The sequence below is a fragment of the Tursiops truncatus genome, chromosome 6, assembly GCF_011762595.2.
Source record: "Tursiops truncatus isolate mTurTru1 chromosome 6, mTurTru1.mat.Y, whole genome shotgun sequence".
NCBI classification, from domain to species: domain Eukaryota; kingdom Metazoa; phylum Chordata; class Mammalia; order Artiodactyla; family Delphinidae; genus Tursiops; species Tursiops truncatus.
In genome coordinates, this window is record NC_047039.1 from 100512900 (window position 1) to 100537437 (window position 24538).

At 42.9% G+C, this 24538-nt stretch overlaps 1 protein-coding gene across 1 annotated transcript in view; it reads right to left on the minus strand.

Moving 5' to 3' along the window:
• Window positions 1-23987, minus strand: part of BRINP1 (BMP/retinoic acid inducible neural specific 1) — a 65464-nt gene extending 41477 nt beyond the window's left edge. Inside the window, exons 1-4 of the mRNA XM_073806939.1 lie at window positions 23941-23987; window positions 23507-23697; window positions 14742-14911; window positions 11327-11432 (exon numbers count right to left, since the gene is read on the minus strand). Of these exons, the coding sequence (XP_073663040.1) occupies window positions 11327-11432; window positions 14742-14911; window positions 23507-23697; window positions 23941-23987 (514 nt within the window). The remainder of the gene's footprint in view (window positions 1-11326; window positions 11433-14741; window positions 14912-23506; window positions 23698-23940) is intronic.
• Between the last annotated feature and the right edge of the window lie 551 nt (window positions 23988-24538).

Here is a 24538-nt window from a genome sequence, read left to right on the forward strand (position 1 = left end):
CGAGGCTTTCATAATCGTCTGTTATAAAGGTATTTGATCTTTTCTGGTTCTGGATTCTTTTGAGAGTATGAGAATAGCTATGGAAATGGCACACCTACGCACATCCACAAGTTGGCAAGTAATTTTAGGAAAATCGCAGACTTTCTAAAGTAAATAGCAGAACCTATCAGCACATAGAAAGCGCTATACAACTACTTGCTCCAATAAAAACCATGATTATATGTTCCAGGTTGAGACACAATATGCTACACACTTTAAGAGCACTGGCATTGAGTGGACCTGTGTTCAAATTCTTGCTCTGCTGGCTACAAGAGCGTTACTAACTTCTGTGAGCCTCAATTTGCAAATCTGGAAAATGGGTCTGTGTTGAGGTTTCTGAGAGATGAATATAAAGGAATGAGCTCTATACCTGGCACGAGAGAACTATCCAGGAAATCACAGCTATGATTTTGTATCCGCCCTCTTGGGTTTTAGGTCAGGTGCTTTCAACACATTTTTCAAATAAATGCAGAACCATGACTCCGAGGCAGTGGTGTTTTTATTCCCATTTATTAGAAAACCTAGAGAAGCTCAGAAACTTAATTAATTAGTCCAAGGACTTATCACTATCACATGTGCTCTCGTACACTCCCTATTTGTCCTCTGAGTTTTTTTTCCGCTTTTTTTTTTTGCGGTACGCGGGCCTCTCACTGTTGTGGCCTCTCCCGTTGCGGAGCACAGGCTCCGGACGCGCAGGTTCAGCGGCCATGGCTCACGGGCCCAGCCGCTCCGCGGCATGTGGGATCTTCCCGGACCGGGGCACCAACCCGTGTCCCCTGCATCGGCAGGCGGACTCTCAACCACTGCACCACCTGGGAAGCCCTCTGATTGAGTTTTAATTGATATCTTCAATCCACTTCTTAAGAGGAACTTCACTTCTCACAAGGCAGAGAACATGGTGCCCCTTGGCTCATAAAGTAAAACCAATACTTGGAGTCAAGCAGTTGGGTGGAAGTCAGCAATCCCATTTGTCATGAAGGCGCTGCTCTTTTATTCAACAGGCTTTACAGACAGCGCCACAGGAAGACGGAAACACGGATTCCCATCAGTGCCTCCTAGGCCCCGGCTAATCGGCAAGAAGGGCCTTTAGTCGCAAGCCGTTGCCGGTGACCCCGGGCTAATTCTTAATGAGGATTCAGCCCGAAGCTGCTGACTAGAGCAGGCTCTGGCAACAATCACTCCGCCTTCCACTGGGGTCACAAGGCCACGTTGGGTGACGGGGCTTCATGAAAAGAAGGCCTGATGACGTTCCTTCCCCTCTTCCTCGACTACTGCAGTTGGGCAGGGATTTATTCCCATTCTACCCACATCTAGAATGTGTTGTGCTGACTCAAGGCTCCCTGAGAAAAGTAATCATGGATCCCAGGCGGCTAGGACCCAAAACCCCGGGGGATCTTGGGAAAGTGACTTCACCCCTTGGGGCCTCAGTTTCTTCATCTATGTAATGGGGAGTATGATCCCTATCTCTTAGTTGGTGGGAGGGATAAACTGGCTCATGGATATAAACACAATATGCCTAAGAAGGAGTAACAGCTCAAAATAACATACATTTTAAACAGTTCAAATACTCTGTTCCCCTTTCTCTATTACTTGTTGCAAGATGATTTTAAAAATCATTATCTTCGGGCTTCCCTGGTGGCGCAGTGGTTGAGAGTCCACCTGCCGATGCAGGGGACACGGGTTCGTGCCCCGGTCTGGGAAGATCCCACATGCCACGGAGCGGCTGGGCCCGTGAGCCATGGCCGCTGAGCCTGCGTGTCCGAAGCCTGTGCTCCGCAACGGGAGAGGCCCCCGCAGTGACAGGCCCGCTTACCGCAAAAAAAAAAAAAAAAAAAAAAAAAAAAAATCACTATCTTCACTCCATTTATGCCTACGGAGGAAAGGGATTATTGATGCTACTTCTCTTCCTCATCCTCCCTCTGCCTTTCCTCTATTTCCTCCTCTATCCCCTCCCTCCCTTCCTCTCCCTCTCCCCTTCCTCTTTCTCTCCTTCCCCCATCCTTCTAGTTCTCCCCTTTCTCCTGTCCCTGTAACGCCAATCCTATGCAAAATTTCAATTCAGCAAATACATATTGAGTCCCAATGTCCACAGCATTCTGTTGAATACAATGAAACACAAAGTTGGCAGAATCCCGTCCTTAACGAGGCCAATCATCAAATCTAATAGAAGAGGTAAAACCCAAATGCAAAAGAACATGTTGCAAGATGAAGTTTTTAAAAATGCTGTACAAGAGGTCTTAAAGAGGCTTCTCAGAAGAGGTGGCATTTGCAGGAGTAAAGGGGCATGACTCTTGCCTGAAATATGGATACATCCAACGCAACAGAAAAGGCACATGCACTTTGAAGAATGCTATCCATGCAAGAAGGCTCCTGGTATAGAGTAAGCCCTCAGGACATTGTCCTTAGGTTGAACTGGATCCAGCATGCTGGAGAATGAGAATCGTAAGAATTCAGAGAAAGGAGCTCACTATGGGCTGGGCGCTTCATTCATTTAATTATTTATCCATTCACTTATAAATTCATTTAACAAATATCTTCTGATCATTCTTTATGCGCCACCTTCCATACATCATGCTAGAGATAGAGATGGCTCTTACCAGTGAGGAATTTATATGCCAACTGGGGAGTCAGATTAATAATAGGATGATTATACTATTGCATGACAAATCCTAGGGAAGAAGGTGAGCAGGGTGTCTAACAACCAGGGCAGAAGCATTAAGAGAAGTTTTCCTGGGAGAAGTGAAAGTCCAGGAACTAGAGAGATGATGTACAAAAGTTTGAAGCAATAAAAAACAAAAAAAGATGCCTGTAGTAAAATGTAAGAAATTCCACAGGCCTGGAGTAAGGATATAGTACGTATTGGATGACGGAATACGACAAAGCCAAGAAAATTGGCAAGAGTTTGATTATGAATAGCCTGGTGCCCAGGTCTATTCCTTATACCCATATCAGAGACTGTGAAGGATTTTAAGCAGGGATGTGACAGTATTTGATTTGATTTTAAGAAGAGCACACTGGCTGCTTCGATGGGGATGGATCAGCAGACGTGATCAGAATCAAGAAGGCTGGTTTGACAGTCACTCCAGGGAAGAGAGAAATGATGATGGGAGGAGGTAAGCCATGACAGGGGTAAAGAAAGAAGGACTTCTAATAAGGGGATGGATATTAGTGCTGGGTATGGAAAGATGGACTGAACTCAATAAAAGAGAGAGGGGAAGTCATTTAGGGCGTGAAAAGATTCTGAGTTCATGAGTGATAGGAGATAGAGACTGGTCTGGAAGAAGCTGAGGTTTCAAGAAGAGACACAAGGAAAGTAAAGAAGGGGTAAGGAGGAGGAGGAAGAAGGAGGGATGAAAGAAGAAGGAGAAAGAGGAGGAGAAATAATTTAAGATCAACGAGTGAAATGGGCCATTTGAACGTGAATATTAGGAGGAGGCTCTCAAAACACAGCAGAGTCTTGGGTGGCCTCTCTGGAGGTGCAGAGTGTAGATGATGCCTGGAGTCTTGCACCCCATATCCCCTCACTGCCTAGCATCCCATCTTTTCAAGATCTTGACTGTACTCTTGTCCATTTTTCTCTTTTGGAAACTGAGAGTGGGTTAGTGACTTCACTCCTTTTTCACTGAGGAAAACACTACGTGTCATTGAATCTAAGATGCCACTTTTTGTAAAACGTATCATTCTTTTGCATACACTAAGAAAATAAATAACCTGCCAATTAAACTATGACATACCATCAGTTATAAGAAACATACTAATTTCAGAGATATTACAATCTGAAAAATCTTGTAACACATCTATGAAAAGTGATCAGAAGTAAAGTTTAAGAAAATGGTCCCATTACCACAACTGTGAATTGTACCCACCCCATCTATGGGTCCATAGGTTCTCCCTCCCTTCACTCTGTATGAACTTGCAGGAGCTCTTATCTAAGGCAAATAATTCCAGTCATATACAAGATCCTATTCACTCTTCCCTGCTCAACTATGACCCTAAAATAATCCATCTTACTCATAGAATCAATGTTTCCCTCTCTGAAGAATAACTCCCATCAGCATATAAAAGTTTTGTTGCTTCTATATTAAAAGAGAAGAAAAACTCACGCACTCCACGTCACCTTCTGTGTTGCTTCTATATTAAAAGAGAAAAACTCATGCACTCCACGTCACCTTCTGCTATTGTGCCATTCACTGCGAGATTCCTTCGTAGAGTTTGCTAAACCTCTACCTTCACTTCCTCTCTTCTTATTTTCTCTTGAACTCACGCTACTCAGGCTTCCACTCCCATAATTCCATTGAAGCATCATTGTTAGGGTCACCCATGACCTCCATGATGCTAAGTCCACTACTCTGTTCTCATCTTCATCTTTCTCATCCTGTAAGTGGCGTTTGACACGGTTGACAACGACCTCTGCTTTGGAAAACATTCTTCCCTTGGTTTCCAGGATACCACACTCTCTTGGCTCTCGTCCCACGACACTGCCACCCGCACCCCTGGCCACTTCTTAGATTCCTTTCCTTGTTCCTCATTAGTATGCCTTTACCCCAACTCTTCGATATTAAATTCCCCATGGCTCAATAACTGGATTCCTTCTTTTCTCTATCTACACTCTCTCCCAAGGTAATCTTGTCCAATCTCATATCATTAAATATCATCGCTATGCTAATTTATATCTCTGTTCTCTCCCCTGACTTTCCAAATGTCCACTCATCATTGACAACCGTATATATAACAGACTTCTCAAACCTAGGTTCAAACCCAATTAGGTTCGAACCCAATTCCTCATATCCCATCTGAACGGATCCCTCCCACAGTATTCACCACAGCAGTAAGGCAATGCCATCATTGCTGTCACTCAGGCAAAACTTTGGGAACATCCTCGGCTTCTCTCTTTTTCTCACAAGCATTTTCTCAGTCCATTGCCAACTAATGTCAGCACTACTTAAAAATATATCCACAATCCAATCATTTCTTACAACCCTCATTGCCACTGTCATGGTCCAGGCCGCCATTTTCTCTCACCTTGATAAACACTATAGCCTCCAAGCTGGTTTCTGTGTATGTGGTCTTGCCCTCTACAGTTCTTTTCTACATAACAGTCATAGTAATTCACGTAAAATGTAAGTGAGCTCCAGTTACTCCACTGCCTGAATTTCCAGTGGCTTCTCATTTCATTCAGAGTAAAATCTGAAGTCTGTTCCATGGTCTACAAATTTCTAGATGACCTATTCCCACACTACCTCTCTGATTGTAAAGAAAATATATTTCTTTCTTTCTTTGTTTCTTTCTTTCTGCTCCCCCAACACCCACACACTAAATATAAACTCCAAAATGACTGAGACTTAGCTTATTCACGTCTCTACATCCCGCTCTTAAAACAATGTCTGACATATAGGTGATGTTCGATAAATATTGCTAAATGAATAAGTGAATGTGTGAATGAATACATTTCTGGATTATCCCTAGATTTCAGCAAAAGACTTTCCCTGCATCTGTTTCCACTTCAGTGAGCTACAAAGGCAGAGGTCTGCTCTGTCTACATCCATCTCACCAGATGGATACTAGATTAAATTACATGACAACGTCGGTAGAACACTCAGTGGGCTTCTTGGAGAAAGGAGGATAAAAATAAGAAGTTATCATTATGCCACTAGCATTATTACAACTAGTTTAGTTCGGTGGTGGCTGCTTTGACTACTAATAGCCTCTGCTCATTTCCACAATCCTTTCTTCCTCATTTTGAGTCTCCTTCTCCAATCTTCCTCTTTCTGTTTCCTATTTCCCTCCATCTTTGCCCTGTTTTGTGAACCTTTTATGAAACACCACAAAGTGAATGTCATTAGGCTGTCATTCGTATCATCCTCAATCTACCCAAATAAGCCTCTGCAGAATCTCACGCCAGCCTCATTCAGAGGCTTTAGGAGGAGAACAGAGGAATACAGAGCAACCCGTTTTGAGAAGGAGAAACTCTGAAGTCAGGTCAGGTTAAAATTCTGGCTCAATCACTTATTAAGAAACCTCTCTCAGCCTCAGTTTTCTCACCTACAAAATGGGGATGTTATTTATGCCTTCCTTATAGGAATGCTATGAAGATTAAAAATGTTATAAATCCAGTTATACAAAACAAATAAATAAGAGTTAAAATAAAAACAAATACATAAATGTAAATATAATAAAAATAAATTAACACAGTCCCTGGCACTCAAGGAAGTGTTTTATAAATAGTATCTATTATTTCTGGTTCCTCCACTCCTCAGTCCATGCAGTTTCCCTTCTAGCTGGGCTGGATCACCTCCTGATCATTTGTCTCTGTTTTATTCATGTCTTCTCTTTGCAGAGGATGTCAAGATAGAGCACATTATTAAATAAATTTTTAATAGCTGCATATTGTATACACAGAAATGTACACATATAAATCATGTGTGTACAGCTGCATGAATTTTCACAAAGTAAACACGTCCATGTGTGGCTACTGTGATCAAGAAACAGAACATTGGGTTTCCCTGGTGGCGCAGTGGCTGAGAGTCCGCCTGCTCATGCAGGGGATGCGGGTTCGTGCCCCGGTCCGGGAAGATCCCACATGCCGCGGAGTGGCTGGGCCCGTGAGCCATGGCCACTGGGCCTGCGCGTCCGGAGCCTGTGCTTCGCAACGGGAGAGGCCACGACAGTGAGAGGCCCACGTACCACACACACAAAAAAAGAACATTACTAAGACTTCCAGAAACCTCTCTCATCTCTCTTCAGTCACTTCCCCATTCCTCCTCCACAAAGGTTAATGCTCTTTGGAATTCTAAAGCAATGTATTTGTTTTACTGTTTCTGAGCTGTGTAAGAATGGAATCATACAGCATTTCCTCTTTCGTGTCTGGCTTCTGTTACTTAATGTTGCATTCATGAGATTCTTCCATATTTTTGCATGAAAGGGTAGTTGATTCTTTCTCATTTCTGTATTGTAGCCCATCATGTGAATGTATGACAAGTTATTTACCCATTTTTCTGTTCATGGGCATTTGGGGCTATTTCCCTTTGGGGGACTATTTTGAACAAAACTCCTATGAACATTCATGGTTTTTGGTGAACAAAGGTCACATTTCTGTTGGGCATATTCCTAGGAGTTGTAATTGTTAGGTCATAGGGTGAGGACACATTGAGTTTTCAGTAGAAGCTGCCAAAAAGAGTTTTCCAAAGTGACTGTACTAATTTATTCTCCCAGGAGCAATGCATGTAAGTTCCCAGTGTTCAACATTGTCACTCCTTGATACTGTCAGATTTTTCAGTTGAGCCAGACTGATCGGTGTGTTATGACACTGTTTTAATTTACATTTTCTGAGGACTAGTAAAGTTAATCACCGTTTCAAATATTTATTAGCCATTTTGATATTCTTGTTTGCGAAGCGCCTGTTCATGCCTTTTACCCATTTTCTTGTCTTTCCGGATTGCCTGCCTTTCTCTTATTGGTTTTAGAGGTTATTTACATATTTTACACATGAGTTCTTTGTCAGATACATTTATCACCAATATTTCCTTCCACTCTGTAACCTGCATTTTCATTCCATGAATAGCATCTTCTGATAAACAGGAATTCTTAATTTTAAAGTAGTCCAATTTATCAACCTTTTTCTTTTACTTGGTGCTTTACGGATGCTATTGAATAAGTATCAGCCTATCCAAAAGTCATGAGATATTCTTCTGTCTTATATTTAAGAAGTTTTTTTGTTTTACCTTCCACCAGGAGAATATTTTTTCCTCCTTTCTATGATTCCTCTACCTAGACAGACAGAATGGATTACCTCCTTTTCCACATCTCTGTAATAGTACGCATTACTTTTACTAGCTCTACTATATTACACACTACCTTGAATCATATGTATTTTCCTGTCTGTCGGCTCTCTTATTCCCACTCTTCATTCACTCAAATACCTAAATCTTTCATGGTCTTTTCACTGAATCCTGGTAGTGACACCTCCTAAGTAACTCCAAAATTGGTCTATTTCTCTCCATCCCAACTGTTGCTTCCATGGTTTCAGTCTGTGACATCTCATCTTCAATACTGCAGTAGCCCTTAACTAACCGGTCACCAACCTCCAAACTACTCCTCTCTAATTAATTGACCACACAGTAGCCAGAGTGATCTTCCAAAACATTAATAATCTCTTCCTGCTACTTTGTTTTTTAAAACCCTTTTATGGTTCCCATTACTCTCAAATTAATATTCAACTCATTAATGTGTTACAGAGGCCTTCTAGGATATGACATATTATTTTGCCTTTCTCACCATTGATATCTCTGCTTTAATCTCTTAAGATCTTTTCAATTTCCTTGAATGCCATTCACGAGGACTCTGCTCCATAGCTATGTCCCTGCCCCCTTCTCCACTCTTCAGGTCTCATTCTGTGCATCTTTTTATCAAGAAAACTTCCCTGATTCTCTAGTAGGTGAACTCTCCATACTACTGGGTATCAAAGAACCGTCACGATTTTTTTCCATCCAAACTCATTGCACATTATTATTCGTCTAAACCCATGTTTTTTGATAGAGTGTATATTTCCTTGGGGTAAAAAGTATGTCTGTCTTGTTCACCACTGTTTTCTGTGCCTAGCCCAATGACAACATGAGTTCTTGAAAAATATTTGCTGAATGGAGTTGAACTGATTTGTGCTCATAGGCCCAGGATCTAGCACTGAATTTGGCACATAGTCAGTCTCGATAAAGGTTTGTGATTCAGCATCTTCCTAAGCATCAGTATCGATTCAATCACCAACACGGTGGAATGATGATTAAATAGTTTCTATAACATCCCTACCAAACGTCACCAACGTATAAACCTAATAACAAGAGAGTCACTATATGCTTCAGCAGGACATTCCAGGTTTGGACATGAATGTGCATTAGAAGATCTATTTTATACTGAGTTTAAACTGAGATCTAGTTTAAACCTGGGATCCTTGTAGTTTCCCACATGTAGATCAGGTTTGCCCCATTTTATCCATATTATCGAATTTGACTAACTTTTCTGCAAGACAGCCCTTCAGGTATCCACAGACACATCCTTCTGCTCTAAGTCCACCTTCATCAGTTATGTATTATAAGACACTCTCCTTCAGTTTCTTGATGTCCCTCTTGAAATGTGCTGCCCACACTTGGACCCAATCCACCAGGTGTGCTCTGACCAATCTAGAACAGAACAAAGCTGTCATCTCCTTCTTTTGTGTGAGTAACATGCTGCTAATAATGTAACCAATGGCAGATCTGGGTTTTAGGACTGAGGCTTAGGCTACAGGTGCTTATTGAGAAACGGAATTCAAAATTACATGTGAACATGAATATGCAGAATGAGAAAATTTAGGGACTTAGAAGGTGAGGGAACCCTGGATCTTAAGCTTCCTTAGCTTCACTGTAAATCAGCTTCTAAATGGCCCTAAGATCTTAATAAATTCCTAGTGAGATCCTGTTAATCCCAACTAATTTACTCTGATTATAACTCACCTCCTACGTGCACAGCAGGGTGACCAGACACAGACCGGAGCCGTACTTCCTGGATTCAAACCCTGCTCTCATCCCACAAGCTCACTGTAGGCATCACAGGAGCTAATATTGAAAATCCTGGTGCACCCAAGGTAGGTCTGTCTTCCTTATTCATTTCTTATCAGGCATTACCAAACTCATCTGTCTACTCTTTTGTCTACTAAAGGGGTGCAGGATTATTCTTCATGTACTTGACGTTTTGTTTTGTTGGCTTTTGTTTTAATGCTAGACCACTCTCTTGGCCTGAATTTTCCTGATGGATTTTCATTCATTGCTCCCAAGTGACACTACCAAGCTTGCTCTGTACCACTTTCCAACCATCTTCTATAACAGGAGCATGAATCAAAGAGTTGCCAAGGAACCAGAATATAAAAGTCACATTAGGCTCTGTTTAGCTCGACCTGCCAATCTCAACCCAAATTTCCTCCCACTGACATTCAGAATCACCTTTATCAGATACCTTTCTAAAAGGTCACATTCTTAGTTCGCTCAAAGTTAAAGCATATGACAGTTTTTATGACTATAAAGTTAATACACGATCATTGTAGAAAAGTTAGAAAAGGAATTGGAAGACTAAAATAAATCATCTCTAACCTAATCATCCAGAAGTAACCTCTCTTAACATCTCGCATAATTCCTTGCAATGTTATTTTTCCTTATCCTTTTACATGAAGATCATGCCATACATTCAGTCAGAAACCATCCACTTTTTAATTAACATTATAGTAAATCATTTTCACGTATCCTGAAAATTCTTTATAAACAACATTTCAGCACCTGCCTAATATTATGTTGTATGGATGCTACACAATTCATTTAGTCTCCTCATGTGGAAAATTGAAATCTTTACATTGTTTTTTTCTTTACTATTATAAATTATGCTTTTTAAAACAGCACTATCTATACTTAAAGTTTTATCATTTTTCCCCCTACAATCTCCCCTCCTCTTTATGATGAATTAATCAGGATAAAATTAATCAGGATAAAAAAATCAGGATAAAAACTATTTTAAAGAGCGTATTTTCTTCAAGGTCTTGAGTATATATGGAGCACATAACATGTACCTGACATATAATAGATAATAAACAAATACAAATATGTATGTATTTCAACAAATTAATCCTTAGAATTGTTGCAATTTCACTAGCCATGCCTAAGAGGATCCGTCTTTCTATATTCCAGCCAGCACTGAATGTTCTCATTTGTAAACTCTGCTGAAAGCACACACACACATACACAAATACGTATGGGTGTATGAATATACTGAAGACCACTAATGATTAACAAATAAGGAGAAAGAAGTTGACATAGAACCAAAAATTCTATAAAATGCCCTATGGTTCTTGGAATTCAAATAATATCTTGGAATTCAAAATATATTGAGAATCAAACACAATAATGTAGGAAATTCAGAGGCTATGATATGAAACTTTAATATATATTAGATCTGGAACATCTATAAATAACACTGTTTAGACATTTTCATCAAAATAATCAGATAAAGCTCACATTTCCATACTTTATATCTGAAAACTAATTAATAACCATGAATTCAATGTCCTATATATGTTAAAATTTTTAAAAAGACATCATATCACAACTGTCTTAATTTGCATATTTTTATTTTTTGTTGGTTTCTCTGCCTTTCATCTTAGTTTTCATTCTCCCTCCACATCATGCCTCCTGATACCCCCTCATCCCTCCTCCCCCAGGCTGCTCTCCCCTCCCCCTCTCTGTTCCCATCATTTCCACTGACATCCTACCTTGAAGGTGCAGTTTGCTCTCCGTGCTTTGCAGAAGGACGGAACTCACAGAGTCCAGATTGTCATAGCTGTTACAGCCCAGAGGCCCAGTGCGTGTCTCTGTGACCTGGAGTGGACATCAAGGGCGACAGATGTGAGACAGATGCCCTTGTCTGGGACAGATCCTGCATAGTCAGCCCCCAGCAGAGCTCAGGCAGCAGAGAAAGCCTGACCTGAGCCAGCGGCCACTTCTTGAGCCCCTTGCCTGTGTCAAGGACCATGCCTGACTGTTGCCAAGCAGACAACGGGAGAGCAGGGCAATCTAGCAGACTGGAGCCAGGACGCCCACGTTCTATCCTTGGTTCTCACTGCACAAAGCCATTTCAAGTATTATATGAACTAAAAATAAGTGGAAACACTAGAGTGTATTTCAAATGCATGGGCTTTGGAGTTAGGAGAGTCAGTGTTAGATCCTGGCTGTACCCTTTATTTGCCGTGTGCCCTCAGGCAGTCACTTCTGTAAGCTCCCGCAATCTGAAGCTAGTAAATCCTTCCAGGAAGGTGGTGAGACTAAACCTGATGGGTGTAAGCGCCTGACACATGGCATATGTTCAGTAACTGACATCTTATTACCAAGAGTCTCTATAAATTGTAACGTGCATTATCGATGAGTACATATGCGTTATCATTAGGCAAGAAAAATAAAATTATTCCCATTTTCAAAAAAAAATAGCAAACAGCACAGTCAGCTCCACTGCAGAATGATCACCCCAATCCCCTGGTGGTGTGTTTCTCAAACACTGTCTTAGAATAATTGAGGTGGTGGACAAGAGGGAAACAGCTATTCTAAAAGATAACCTTGAAATATGAATGGTTTAGTATGTAAAGTGGTTTCTTCATGTCTTTAGCCTTCACTTTCCATTATTTAACACAATCACTTGTAGGCTTGTTTTGAGGTTTGCATCCAGCTGTAAGGACATAGCGCTGACTGTTGTCAGGAATGATGACTTGGGATATAGTCACACAGATCTCCCAATGCCAGCTCGGCCCCGTCCAGTAGCAGAGCCTTGGATCACTAACTCCTCTTTCTAAGCCTCAATTTCTGCATCTACACAATGTCAGTAATACTGTTACCCACCCTAACGGTAAAGGGACCGTATTTTTGAAGTATCTAGCACTTAGGAAACATTACAAAAATGGAAGGTTATTAGGCTTTGCTTTTAAAAAATAATGTATTCTTTTTTGTGTACAGAATAATGACCTCGTTACTGTTCAATGAGATTCAAAACTACCAATCCGTCTGGCTAAAGATGCTCGGGAAGAGAAACCACGGGCAAAACTTCCCCACCTGGGTCAGCTGCTCATCTTAGACAAAGCTGGCAGCGAGACCAATTCTAGCCAGCTGGGTCTTGAGGTAGCGTCAAGAAATGGCTAGAAAAACCCAAGTGCCAGATTGAGTGTCGAGGATGGTGCTATTCCAAGAATGGCTCCTTGAGTGGCCTGTGTGCAATTTCTCTAAGAAATTCCTCGTGAGGAGGCACACTGCACTTCCGGGATGCACAAAAGAGGATTACCTTCCGACAGAGCTTCAATATCTCAATTCCGCATCCCATCCCGCGGGGAGGGAACCATTTGGTGATAATGAAAACCAGGCCTTTGCTTCACTCAGACTCCGATGGCTTCATCAAGTTCCATCTCTCTGTGCTGAGCTCCCTAACACCATAATCCCCCCAATATAGGCGATTCTTCTCGGATAAACTGGCTCTTTGTTGATCTGATTTATTTCTCCCCTTCCTCCCTCCCTCCTCAGCAAGTCTCTCCCCTCCCACATTTTTTCTCTTCCCTTGGTCAGTTTCTGACTCATCTGCCTGACATCCACCAACACTCCCCGGCAACCCCTCACCCCTTCACACACACACACGTTTTCCCTAGAGATACCTTTTAAAGTCTTGATATAAGACTAGGTCTGCATTTTATTCAGAAGGAAGATGCTCAGGAAGAGAAAATAGACTGAATAATGAGGTAAAATGCAGGTATAATCTGGTTTAAGAAACTTTGAGATGCAAAAAAATCTTCATTGAAACCCTCCAAAGAACTAATCCTTTTTAATCAAAAATGTCCTCCTTTATTCTCTTTATAAAGGTAATCCTTGAATTTACTGCATTTAAAGTGGAATTTTTTTAAGTACCTATGCTCTAAGGCATTGAACTGAAAGTCTCCACAGCTGTTCTTACCAATGTGGCTATTTAAACTTAAATAAATTTAAAAAAAAAAACACCTTACAAATTTAGTGTCTAAGTAGCCACATGTCACATGCTCCATAACCCCATATGACTAGTGGCTCCTGTCTTGGCCAGCACAGATACAGTCTCTCCATTATCTTGGAAGGGTCTATTGGACAGCGCTGGGGTAGATGAGCATGGGTCGGCACATGACAGACTGCCTGATTTATAAAGTTTTATTGGAACACAGCCATGCCCATTTTTTACACACTGATTGTATGGCTAATTTTGTGCTACAGCAGCACAGCTGAGTTGTAGTAATACCGATCATATGACCTGCAAATCTTAAAATATTTACTATTGACCCTTTACAAAAAATCCTCGTGGATCCCTGGTCTAGAGAGTAGAGTTCTAGTCCCTGTTAATGCACTGGCTAGGTGTGTAACCCTGAGCAGAAGTCTTTAACCCTTGGACCTGAGTGTTCCCATCTGTAAAATGGGGAGGGAGGATGAAAAACACAGGTGTTGACCAATTACTGACCTAGGCATAATCTGACTCTTGAGAGCTCTGTGACCTTTCGAAAATGATTTACCCACTGTAGCCTGTTCCTTCACCTAGAAAGGGAGTCTGGAAATCATCCACACAGAGCTTTAAGAGTGAAGGAGAGTAAGCTGGGACAAAGGGAGAGAGTGGCATGGGCATATATACACTACCAAATGTAAAACAGATAGCTAGTGGGAAGCAGCCGCATCGCACAGGGAGATCAGCTCGGTGCTTTGTGACCACCTAGAGGGGTGGGATAGGGAGGGTGGGAGGGAGACGCAAGAGGGAGGGGATATGGGGATATGTGTATATGTATAGCTGATTCACTTTGTTATACAGCAGCAACTAACACACCATTGTAAAGCAATTATACTCCAATAAAGCTGTTTAAAAAAAAAAAGAGTGAAAGAAAGTACTATGTTTAATTCTGCCATGATTACAGCCAGGGTTGCCCCAGGAAATCAGTACATGTGGTCGCCTTAATGACAATGCTCGGGGTATTATGGGGCACTTGACAACCTCAGGCACCTCAGGCAGAGTGGCTGCAGGGGGGCACTGTTAGCTCCCTGGGTAAGAAGCCAGGGATGTCATCTGCCCGTTGACTCGCAGACTACGTTTGTGCAGTGCTGTTGTCTGAGAGCCTGCCACCCGAAGCCACCCGCAAGCCGTACCTTGATTGCTCCAGTTGATATCTGGATCTCATGGAGCCTCCTCATGGTACCATCACGGTCCACAAAGTAGGATGATGCCAGCTGGTGCAGAGCTTCAACACTTTGAGTGGCATTCCCTGACTTCCTGTCCAGGCGACTTTTGTCCATGTACATGGTCAAGGCCTCCTCCCCTGCACAGAAAAGGAAAGAAGCTCAGGCAGCCCGTTGAGCTTTGGGATGCGTAGAAAGCCTTCATGGCTTGGATGCCGAAAATAGCTTCAGACCTCTCATTCATTTTGCCCAAATTTCCTTCTGCCTCTGAAAATCAAGAGCACAATGAAAGCAAGACAGTCCAGAGGTGTCTGTAAGCGCCAAGCTCCATCAGGACGAAGATCATGGAAAGCCTCTTAGTCGTCAAGTCCAGCTCTTACTAATCCACTTCATGGTTCTCACCAGCATCATCTCGTAACACAACTCATTTCCTGTCTTCAAGGCTCAGGCTTTTCTGTAAAATGATGGATTCGCCATAGATGGTCCCTTCCCATTCCTTTCTTCTCCTCTGTTTCCTCCTCATCATCCAATTCCACCTATTCCTCCTCTCATTTCTCCCCTCTCTTCTTCCCTTGTTCTTTCCTTTCTCTCTTTCTCCTGCTGCTACCCCTTCCCAGACAGATGGACGTACGAATGGATGCATAGATAAATAGAGATATAGACAGGGAGAGAGGGAGAGAGATAGAGAGATAAGACATAGTTCAAACACAGATACAGACAGATAGATAGGAAAAACTAAACTGTCAGCCCTGTGAAGTCAGACACTGTCTATATTAGCCACTGCTGTACCCCTTGTACAAAGCCCAGTGCTTGGCATATAGTAGATAGTAAATAGTTAATCCATCAATTTTTTTCATTCATTCAATAAATATTTCTTAAGTTACATCTTGGGGAGAGAGGAGATGACATGAAAGTTAGGCATAGGGTGGAAGAAACAGACAGAGAGAGAGAGAGAGAGAGAGAGAGAAATAGAAAATCTTATATAATTTACCATGAAGTTTTCCTTAGAAATACATGCATAGATTACTAACAGTACTAACTAATGGTGCATTTTATTTTGGACAACAAGATGTTTCACCAGAACTTCATAAAGGAAGCTCCAGATATGCCACCTAAATAGATCTGATCATTGTACCGCTGGTTTCACTCTCAACTAACTGTGAACTTGGGGACATTTCTTAACCTCTCTGATTCTCAGTTTATTCATGAACAAAATCAGGAGAAGAATAGCACCTACTGCATAGAATAATTAAGAAGAATAAATTAATTAACACACGTAAAGTCCTTATATCATTGTCTGTTCGTTGTAGCAATCAAAAATCATTTGGAGTAGTAGTAGAAGGCAGTCTCTAGAACTAGACTGCCTGGACTTGAACTAGCTATGGGAACAAGTTACCTGCACTCTTTATACCAGGGGTCGCCAACCCCGGTCTGCGGCCTGTTAGGAACCAGGCCGCACAGCAGGAGGTGAGTGGCCACGAGCTCTTCATCGCTCCCCACCGCTCCCATCACTCCCCACCGCTCCCCACCGCTCCCACCGCTCCCCACTGCTCCCACCGCTCCCCACTGTTCCCATCGCTCCCCACCGCTCCCATCACTCCCCATCCCTCCCCACCACTCCCATCACTCCCCACCCCTCCCCATCACTCCCATCACTCCCCACCGCTCCCATCACTCCCCACCACTCCCCACCGCTCCCCACCGTTCCCCACCGCTCCCCACTGCTCCCATCACTCCCCACCTCTCCCATCACTCCCCACTGCTCCCATCACTCCCCATCGCTCCCCACCGCTCCATCACTCCCCACCACTCCCACCGCTCCCCACCACTCCCCACCGCTCCCATCACTCCCCACCGCTCCCACCACTCCCCACCGCTCCCATCACTCCCCACCACTCCCCACCACTCCCCACTGCTCCCATCACTCCCCACCGCTCCCCACTGCTCCCCACCGCTCCCCACTGCTCCCATCACTCCCCACTGCTCCCCACTGCTCCCCGCCGCTCCCCACTGCTCCCATCGCTCCCCATTGCTCCCATCGCTCCCCACTGCTCCCATCACTCCCCACTGCTCCCCACCGCTCCCATCGCTCCCCATTGCTCCCATCGCTCCCCACCGCTGCCATCGCTCCCCACCGCTGCCATCGCTCCCCACCGCTCCCCACTGCTCCCATCGCTGCCGTCGCTCCCCACCACTCCTGTCGCTCCCCACCACTCCCATCGCTCCCCACCACTCCCGTCGCTCCCCATCGCTCCCCATCACTCACATTACCGCCTGAACCGTCCCCCACCCCCATCCGTGGAAAAATTGTCTTCAACGAAACCAGTCCCTGGTGCCAAAAAGGCTGGGGAATGCTGCTCTATACTGCAGTTTCTGCATGTGTAAAATTGAGAGTACTAACTGTACTTTCCTCCTAGGGTTGTCATAGGATTGGATCCGTTAATGACATAAAGCACCTGAGCCCTGCCTGGCACATAGTAAGCCCTGAGGAAGGGTTAACCACCGTTATTCGATTACCACAAAATACCAGTCGTATGAGACTTATCCTTACTTCTAGTCAACCCAGTACAACAGGATAGTCAGAGAACAAACATTACCGATACTTTCTGAGGACAAAAGCCTGATATCTAAGATAACTGAAATTTCTTTAGAACGCTGATGATTTCTGAGTTGAATGGAAAACACAATTTACTTTCAAAAGAACAGTGGTTATCCTAGGATGTGGGCACAGTCCTGATCCCTAGGTTAATTCTTCTGCCTCGGACCCCTCCATGACTGCTTCTAGAAAGTGGTTTCATTGTCATTCAGAGTTCTCCACGTGCAGCCTCCAGCCTGTCTTTTCAGCCCTGTCTCCCTCCCTGTGTTCCAGCCAAACCATTCCTTCTGCCTCCATGGTTTATTCTTGCCAATTCCTCTCAGGCTTTCCTCAGACTCTTTTTTATTCTGTTTGGAATACCATTCTGTCCCTCCCCTAAATGGCTGACTATTGAAATCCTATCCAGCATTTTGGGACCAATTCAAACATCACTTCCTCTTACTGCCCTGTGTCCTTGACCTGGCATCTCCTATACACTCTTCAGAGCCTGCTCGGCTGGCCATCACCTTACAGGCGAGGTTTCCCCAGCCACACCCTCCCCCCCCCGCCCCCCCCCCCCGCCGAGAGAGCTGTCATCACCTCCGTCCATCACGCTCTAGTGTGTCCATTACGTTTAGCTCAGCATGCATGCACTGGGTATTCCGTGTGTTCTGAGCACTTTGGCAGGCACTGGGTGACAAATGAATAAGACAGTGTCCCCGTTCTTAGAGTCACCCAGTGACTACATGCATGCTGGCCAGTACAGGAACCACTGGCCAAGTGTGGCTACTGAGCATGTGAAATGCAGCTGGTCCAAACTGAGATGCACTGTACCTGTAAATTACACACAGCAGAGTCCCAAGATCTGGAAAATGTAAAAAAACTAAGTAAAATATCTAATTAATTAACAAATGCTGGAGAGGGTTTGGAGAAAATGGAACCCTCCTGCATTGTTGCTGGGAATGTAAACTGATGTAGCCACTATGGAAAACAGAATGGAGGGTCCTTAAAAAACTAAAAATAGAGTTGCCATATGATCCAGCCATCCCACACCTGGGCATATATCCAGAGAAAACTATAATTCGAAAAGACCCATACACCCCAATATTCACAACAGCCAAGACATGGAAGCAACTCCAACACCCATCAACAGATGTTTGGTTTAAGAAGATGTGGTATAAGATCTTCTTAAACCAAATATAAAACCAAGCCATAAAAAAGAATGAAATAGTGCCGTTTGCAGCAACATTGATGGACCTAGAGATTATCATACTAAGTGAAGTAAGTCAGACAGAGAAAGACAAATAGTATATGATATCACTTATATGTGGATTCTAAAAAATAATACAAATGAATCTATATACAAAACAGACTCACAGATAGAAAGCAAACTGATGGTTACCAAAGGGAAGGCAGGGGAGGGATAAATTAGGAGTATGGGATTAACAGATACAAATTACTGTACATAAAATAGATAAGCAATAAGGATTTACTGTTTTTTCAGAATTTTTCAGAATCTGAAAAAAAGTATATATAACTGAATCACTTTGCTGTACACCTAAAACTAACACAATATTGTAAATCAACTATATTTCTATTAAAAAAATAGAAACAGAACTGTAACGGAAAAAAGAAATAAAAATATCATTAATAGTTTATTAGTTACATGTTGAAACGATGCAGGGTGCCTGCATCCCTGTAGATAATGTGGGACCCAAGACACTGATGATCTGGTCTCTCTAGCTGCATCCCGTGCTGCTCTCTAGCTGTGCTCTATCCTGTACAAATGTGCCCTATTTTCTCTTATGGTTGGGACTCTGCTTTTCTGCTTTTCTCCTGGCTAACTTCTACTCATCCCTCAGGTGTCACTTAAGACACCTCCTCTAGGCAGCCTTCCCTGAATCCCCCACTGTTTACCTAAACTAAAGTAAGAACTCTAACCACGGGCTCCCACGATCTCTTTTATTTCTCCAATATGTTACCTGTCACATTTCCTGGTGATTTCTTGTTTAATAGCCTCTCTCTTTTACTAGAGGAGAAGCACTGTGAAGTCAATGAGTATGTAGGAGTCTTTCGTCATTTCACTGTCTTTGCCTAGCACAATATGGGCATATATTATGTGCTTAACAAATGATCAGGGTATGTGTGGGTAAATGGATAAATGTGGAAGTGGTCCAACTCTACGGTGTTTGTTGATTGACTGCAATCTTCCAGTAAGAAGATTCATCATTTTCAAAATTAATCTCTGGGTTCCACATGCCTAGACTCAAGTTGAGTTCAGAATAAAAAACTCATATATGCACCTTCCCATGAAGTCTTCGCCAGTTATGCAGGAGGACACGATTGTCCACCCTTTGGACTCTGCAGTAACCTGAATAGACTTGGCTTAAAAACGACTTTATATACGATTAGACATTGAGTTCCAGGTGTGGTGAGTGGTGGCCTGGGGCAGGAAGGACTCTGATTCTTCTTTCTAATGCTCCCTGTGCTTTTCCCAGGTCAAACAAAGAGCAAATGTTCAGTTATCATTTGATGGATAGATGGATGGATGGGGAGATAGATGACTAAATGAATAGGTGAATAGATAGGTGGGTGGAGAGGTAAATGATTAAATAAGTGAATATACGCTAGAAGTTAGAGCCAGGAAGCAGAGGATATAAATATTACAAGTGTCAGCTCAGGCTCGCCAAGGGGCCTGTGAAAGAGAAGGTGAAACAGCTCAGTTCCCTCCGGACTGAGAACGGGCAGAAGCAAACCTTAGATCAAGAGGGGTTAATGGACTTCTTGCTGCATTATTAAGACTTAATTTCTTGTTTATTAAGAGAACATTCTGTTTAGAGTCGCTTTCCCATTTAGGCATTCCTGCAAATTGCCTCTTCACCCCTTTCCTCAATCTTTCTGTCTCTGGGGGCTTTGTCTCACTCTCTGTAGCACTTCTTTCAGAGGGGAACAAAGTGGGACACGTAGGAAATGGGGGATGTGGGGGCAAGTCAGTCATCTTATCCTTTGAGTCACCTGGGGGCACTGTTCCCAGAAGAAGGAAGGGGATGTCTGGATTTCAGGCCTCTGGGGCATCCCTCATCCTTTCCTTCTGAGACCCTGTGACTTTATTCTTAGCCTTCCTCTTAGCCAAGGGGAGCTCTCCCAAAATACAGGGTGGGGAACGAGTATACACACAAACATACACAAGCACAAAAACGTGAGTGTTCACCCATCAACAGACATTCATGCAATATACATACATTCACATACATGTGCAAGCTTACATATACACATATATGTGTACATTGTACTCATATACATGGGTGTAAGATGTATGCGTGTGTGCACTGCATATGTATGTATGTATGTCTGCATATAGATTAACTTTCACGCAAGCACAGGCAGGCGTCTGTGCACATCCATCTGTGCAGGGAGACATACGCTCCCGTGCACGTGTGCAAGCTTAGCTGTATATATCACACAGACACCCACCTCCAAGGTGTTTCCTTTAATCCAAAATATGATCTTCAGAGGGACTAAGGGAACTTGCTATCCCTGTATTTATGTGGGTCATTCCAGACCCCAATTTTTTCCCTTTACCACCATCCATAAAAAAATCACTCATACCAATTATGTTGAGTTTAACGGATTTCACCCCAAGAGTGAGGATCCCATGGAAATGTCTTAGATGTCAGCCCTCCTGCCAGCTCCACTTCCTCCTTCTCACTCCGCTTCCTTCCTCTTCCCTAAACGCATTTACTTGTCCTCTATGTGACAGTTTAAGAATCATCTTTTGTTGTTTGAGCGTGCCCGCAGGAACTCACCTGACACCCCAAACAGCTAATCAAAGGATTTCCTCTAAGTGAATACGGTGTTCTCCTTAGGGAAAATTACAGTGAATACAATTCTCTGCACCTCCTTATATTTAGATGGAAAAACTGATAGCCAGACAGGAAAGTGAATTTCTCAATGTCTTCCATTCATCTAGTGAGTGGTAGGAACGGGTTTTAATCCCAAGTCCCCCAATTTTTTAGTCTCACTAAATGATAATGATAACAATAGTTATAATAAAAACAATAATAATAATAATAGCTAGAACAACAATAGCAATGATTTGTTAGGTGCCAAACACTTTCAATGCATCATTTTATTTAATCTTCACAATATACATGAAGTACTAGTATTATTTCTATTCATAAAAGAGGAAACCAAGGCTGAAAGTATTGAGTAACCTGCCAAGGTGACCCAAAACTGGTGAGAAACAGGCGATCAAACTCCAGAGCCTGCCCTTGCATGCCCTACAACCTACCGCCTCCATTCTCTCCCATTGCATGGGAAGGCTCTTAAGAAATACTTTTCCACAAATGAGTGAATGAAGTGATGATGTAAGAAGGACCTCACACAGTTGCTGGGTTGCTGCCACACTGTGTCCATCAACAGTAAATCCCCCACCGTCACCCATGCTGAGGATTCAGGGAACATTTAGGGCTTGCTGTCCAACACCGGAACTCAATCCAAAGCTTTGCATATTTTAAAATATTGTGCTGTGAAAACAGGAGAGGACCAAGGCTCTGTGAATAATTCAACACCTCGCCTCAGAGAAATTAAAAATATATTTCACTGCAAAAGAAAAGTCTGTTATTTGGGACTTCCGGGGACTTGGACAGAACACAGTTCCTAATGGAAGCACTGCATTGATTTCAATAATTGTTTTTTTCAAGTGAAATGGGAGATGGGGGAAATTTAAAGAAAAGGGTACAGGTTAATGCCACACTCAGTGTAGAAGTGATTTCATTTTCACTTTACAATAGAGTAGAATTTATACTACATGATTTAACACTCAAATGTTAAAGAATACATGCTGGCTGGTTGGTTGTTGGATTGGGTGGGTTGGCAGGTGAGTGACTTGGTTAAAGAGATGACAGATGTTGGGTCAAAAAAATAACACAGGCTTTGTGGACAGAAAACCCTAAGTTCAACACTTATTTTTGTCACTTCTTAGCTATACCTCTTGTAAGTCTCAGCTTCCTTATCTATAAAATGGAGATAATATAACTTAACTTGCCATTTTTGAGGACTAAAGACTATGTACAACACCTGCTATGAGTAAATACTCAAGAAAGTGTAATAGGAGTAGCTAAGTAGTGGATACGAATGAATGAATGAATTTGCCCAACCAATTTCTCCACCCAAATTCTCCACATCATTGGTCTTCCTTGAAATGCATACCTAGAAAGCTTCCCCACCCTCCTCTACCCAGCCAACTCCTACTGAGCTGAACTGCCACTTCCTCCAGGAAGTTTATACTGACTGCTCCAGCTTGTAGCACTCACCCTCCTCTAAAAAAGATCACTTGTTATAAGCATGCCTCAGTCTACCCACCTGCCTCTGTCAGTACACCAATCTTGTTCAGCTGACAGGGGCCTTATCTAAATGCATAACTTTGCAGCTCTCTGAGCAGGTGGCATGGTGCTCCACTGCCCAACGGGCTTTCTCAAAATTCAGTGGACTTAGTCCTTGTGGCAGAAAACTGATGGCCAAAGGATTGTAGCTCATTATATAAAATGATGCACGCAGGCAAGACCCATAGCATCTAAGTGCACTAGCCTCTACCATTTCCCGTTTTCTTTGCATTTCTTTCCTTCCTTTTATCCTCCCCTCTTATCTTCACTCCCTTGAAGATGAACTGGACATGATGGGGAGGGATGGGTAAAGCTGAGCAGGGTGGAGCAATTAGGCTGCTTTCCTACTACTCTACTCCAAACCCATATAAGATACAAACGATACCCCATTTGTAAAAAGATAACCTCAAGTTATCAACCCCTAAAGCAGACTTCAACAAACAAAGGCACTTCTCTAAACATCATCTGAAGTTATTTCCCCAGATTACACTGCATTCCAAAGGAACTAATATAATGATACGATTAAACATTCCCAACGAATTGCGCAAATTCCAAGGTGAAGCCGTATTTCCACAAAAGTTAGTAAACTCTCAAGTTAGACTGTCCCAGAGAACGGAATCAACCAAGACAATGTGGCTTATCTGGCAACATATACTTCTGAGTGACATACGATGGCAGAGATGTCAAGACGGCTTTGATCCTAGGCCATCCCACCGTCCTCTCCATCTCAGACTCAAAGTCATGACAAGGCTATGGCCCAGTGGCTGCTGACCTACCTCCCAAGGTAGCGGAGATGAGGAGGTGGGTGCCGTACTTTTTGATGATGGTATCGATGAACTGCTGAGTGGTGGGTCTCCTGCCAAGCAGGCGGATGCTCCTTTGAAACTCCGGCATGAGGGGCACTGGATGACGGACCAGGTCTCTCCTCTCAATGGCTGTGTTCCTCACCTTCCAACGGGCAAACTCCCTGGGCAGGAGACATGAGTGAGACTTTCCACTTACCACCTCTACCCCCAAGCCAAAGCCCACCCAACCATCCCATCCAGGCGTCTGTCCTTAGGTGAGAGAGTGCCCACAGCTATTTTTAATATTTGTGAACTGATACTTAGATCTGGAGCCCTCAGTCTAGATCTAAGTATTGGGTACTATTCTCATCACTGGGATACTGCAGTGAACCAGACAGATGCAGTCATGTTCTCACGATGCTTACAGATCATCAGAGATACAAAAATCATTGTCATCTAGTTGCTTATTCATCTCCCTCACTAGACTGCGAATGAAACCAGAGAGATGGGATCTTCTTAGGTACATGGTACATGTTACATGGTGCGAGTCACAAGTATGCTAGCTGGATAAATAAATAAGCAAAAGAATAAAAGGAAGGAAGGCTGTGTACCAATGGACAAGACGTTAAGGCACAATGCAACTTGAAACCTGTTCTAAGACAATTCCACAACCCAATAATTAGTCCAGAGTTCAGTTTCATTCGAAATTTTCACATGCATTCACTGAGCAAATACTGTTTGGAAGAAATTAAGCTTTGTTCTGACCATGTAAGGGAATTTCCACTCTTCCCTTCACTAATGACAGAGAAAATCAAGACAGAAGAACACTGAACTTGGGAGTCTAAGCTCAGGGTCTCGCTCTGCCTCTTGTAAACTATGTGGTGTGATCTTGGGCAGAGGATGTCATTTCTCTGGATCTACAATTCCTTATTTATAAAATCCAATTAATATTATCTATTTCCTATTGCTGGTGCCCGGATTACATGAAACATAGGGTGTGAAAACACCATTGGAAATGCCAGG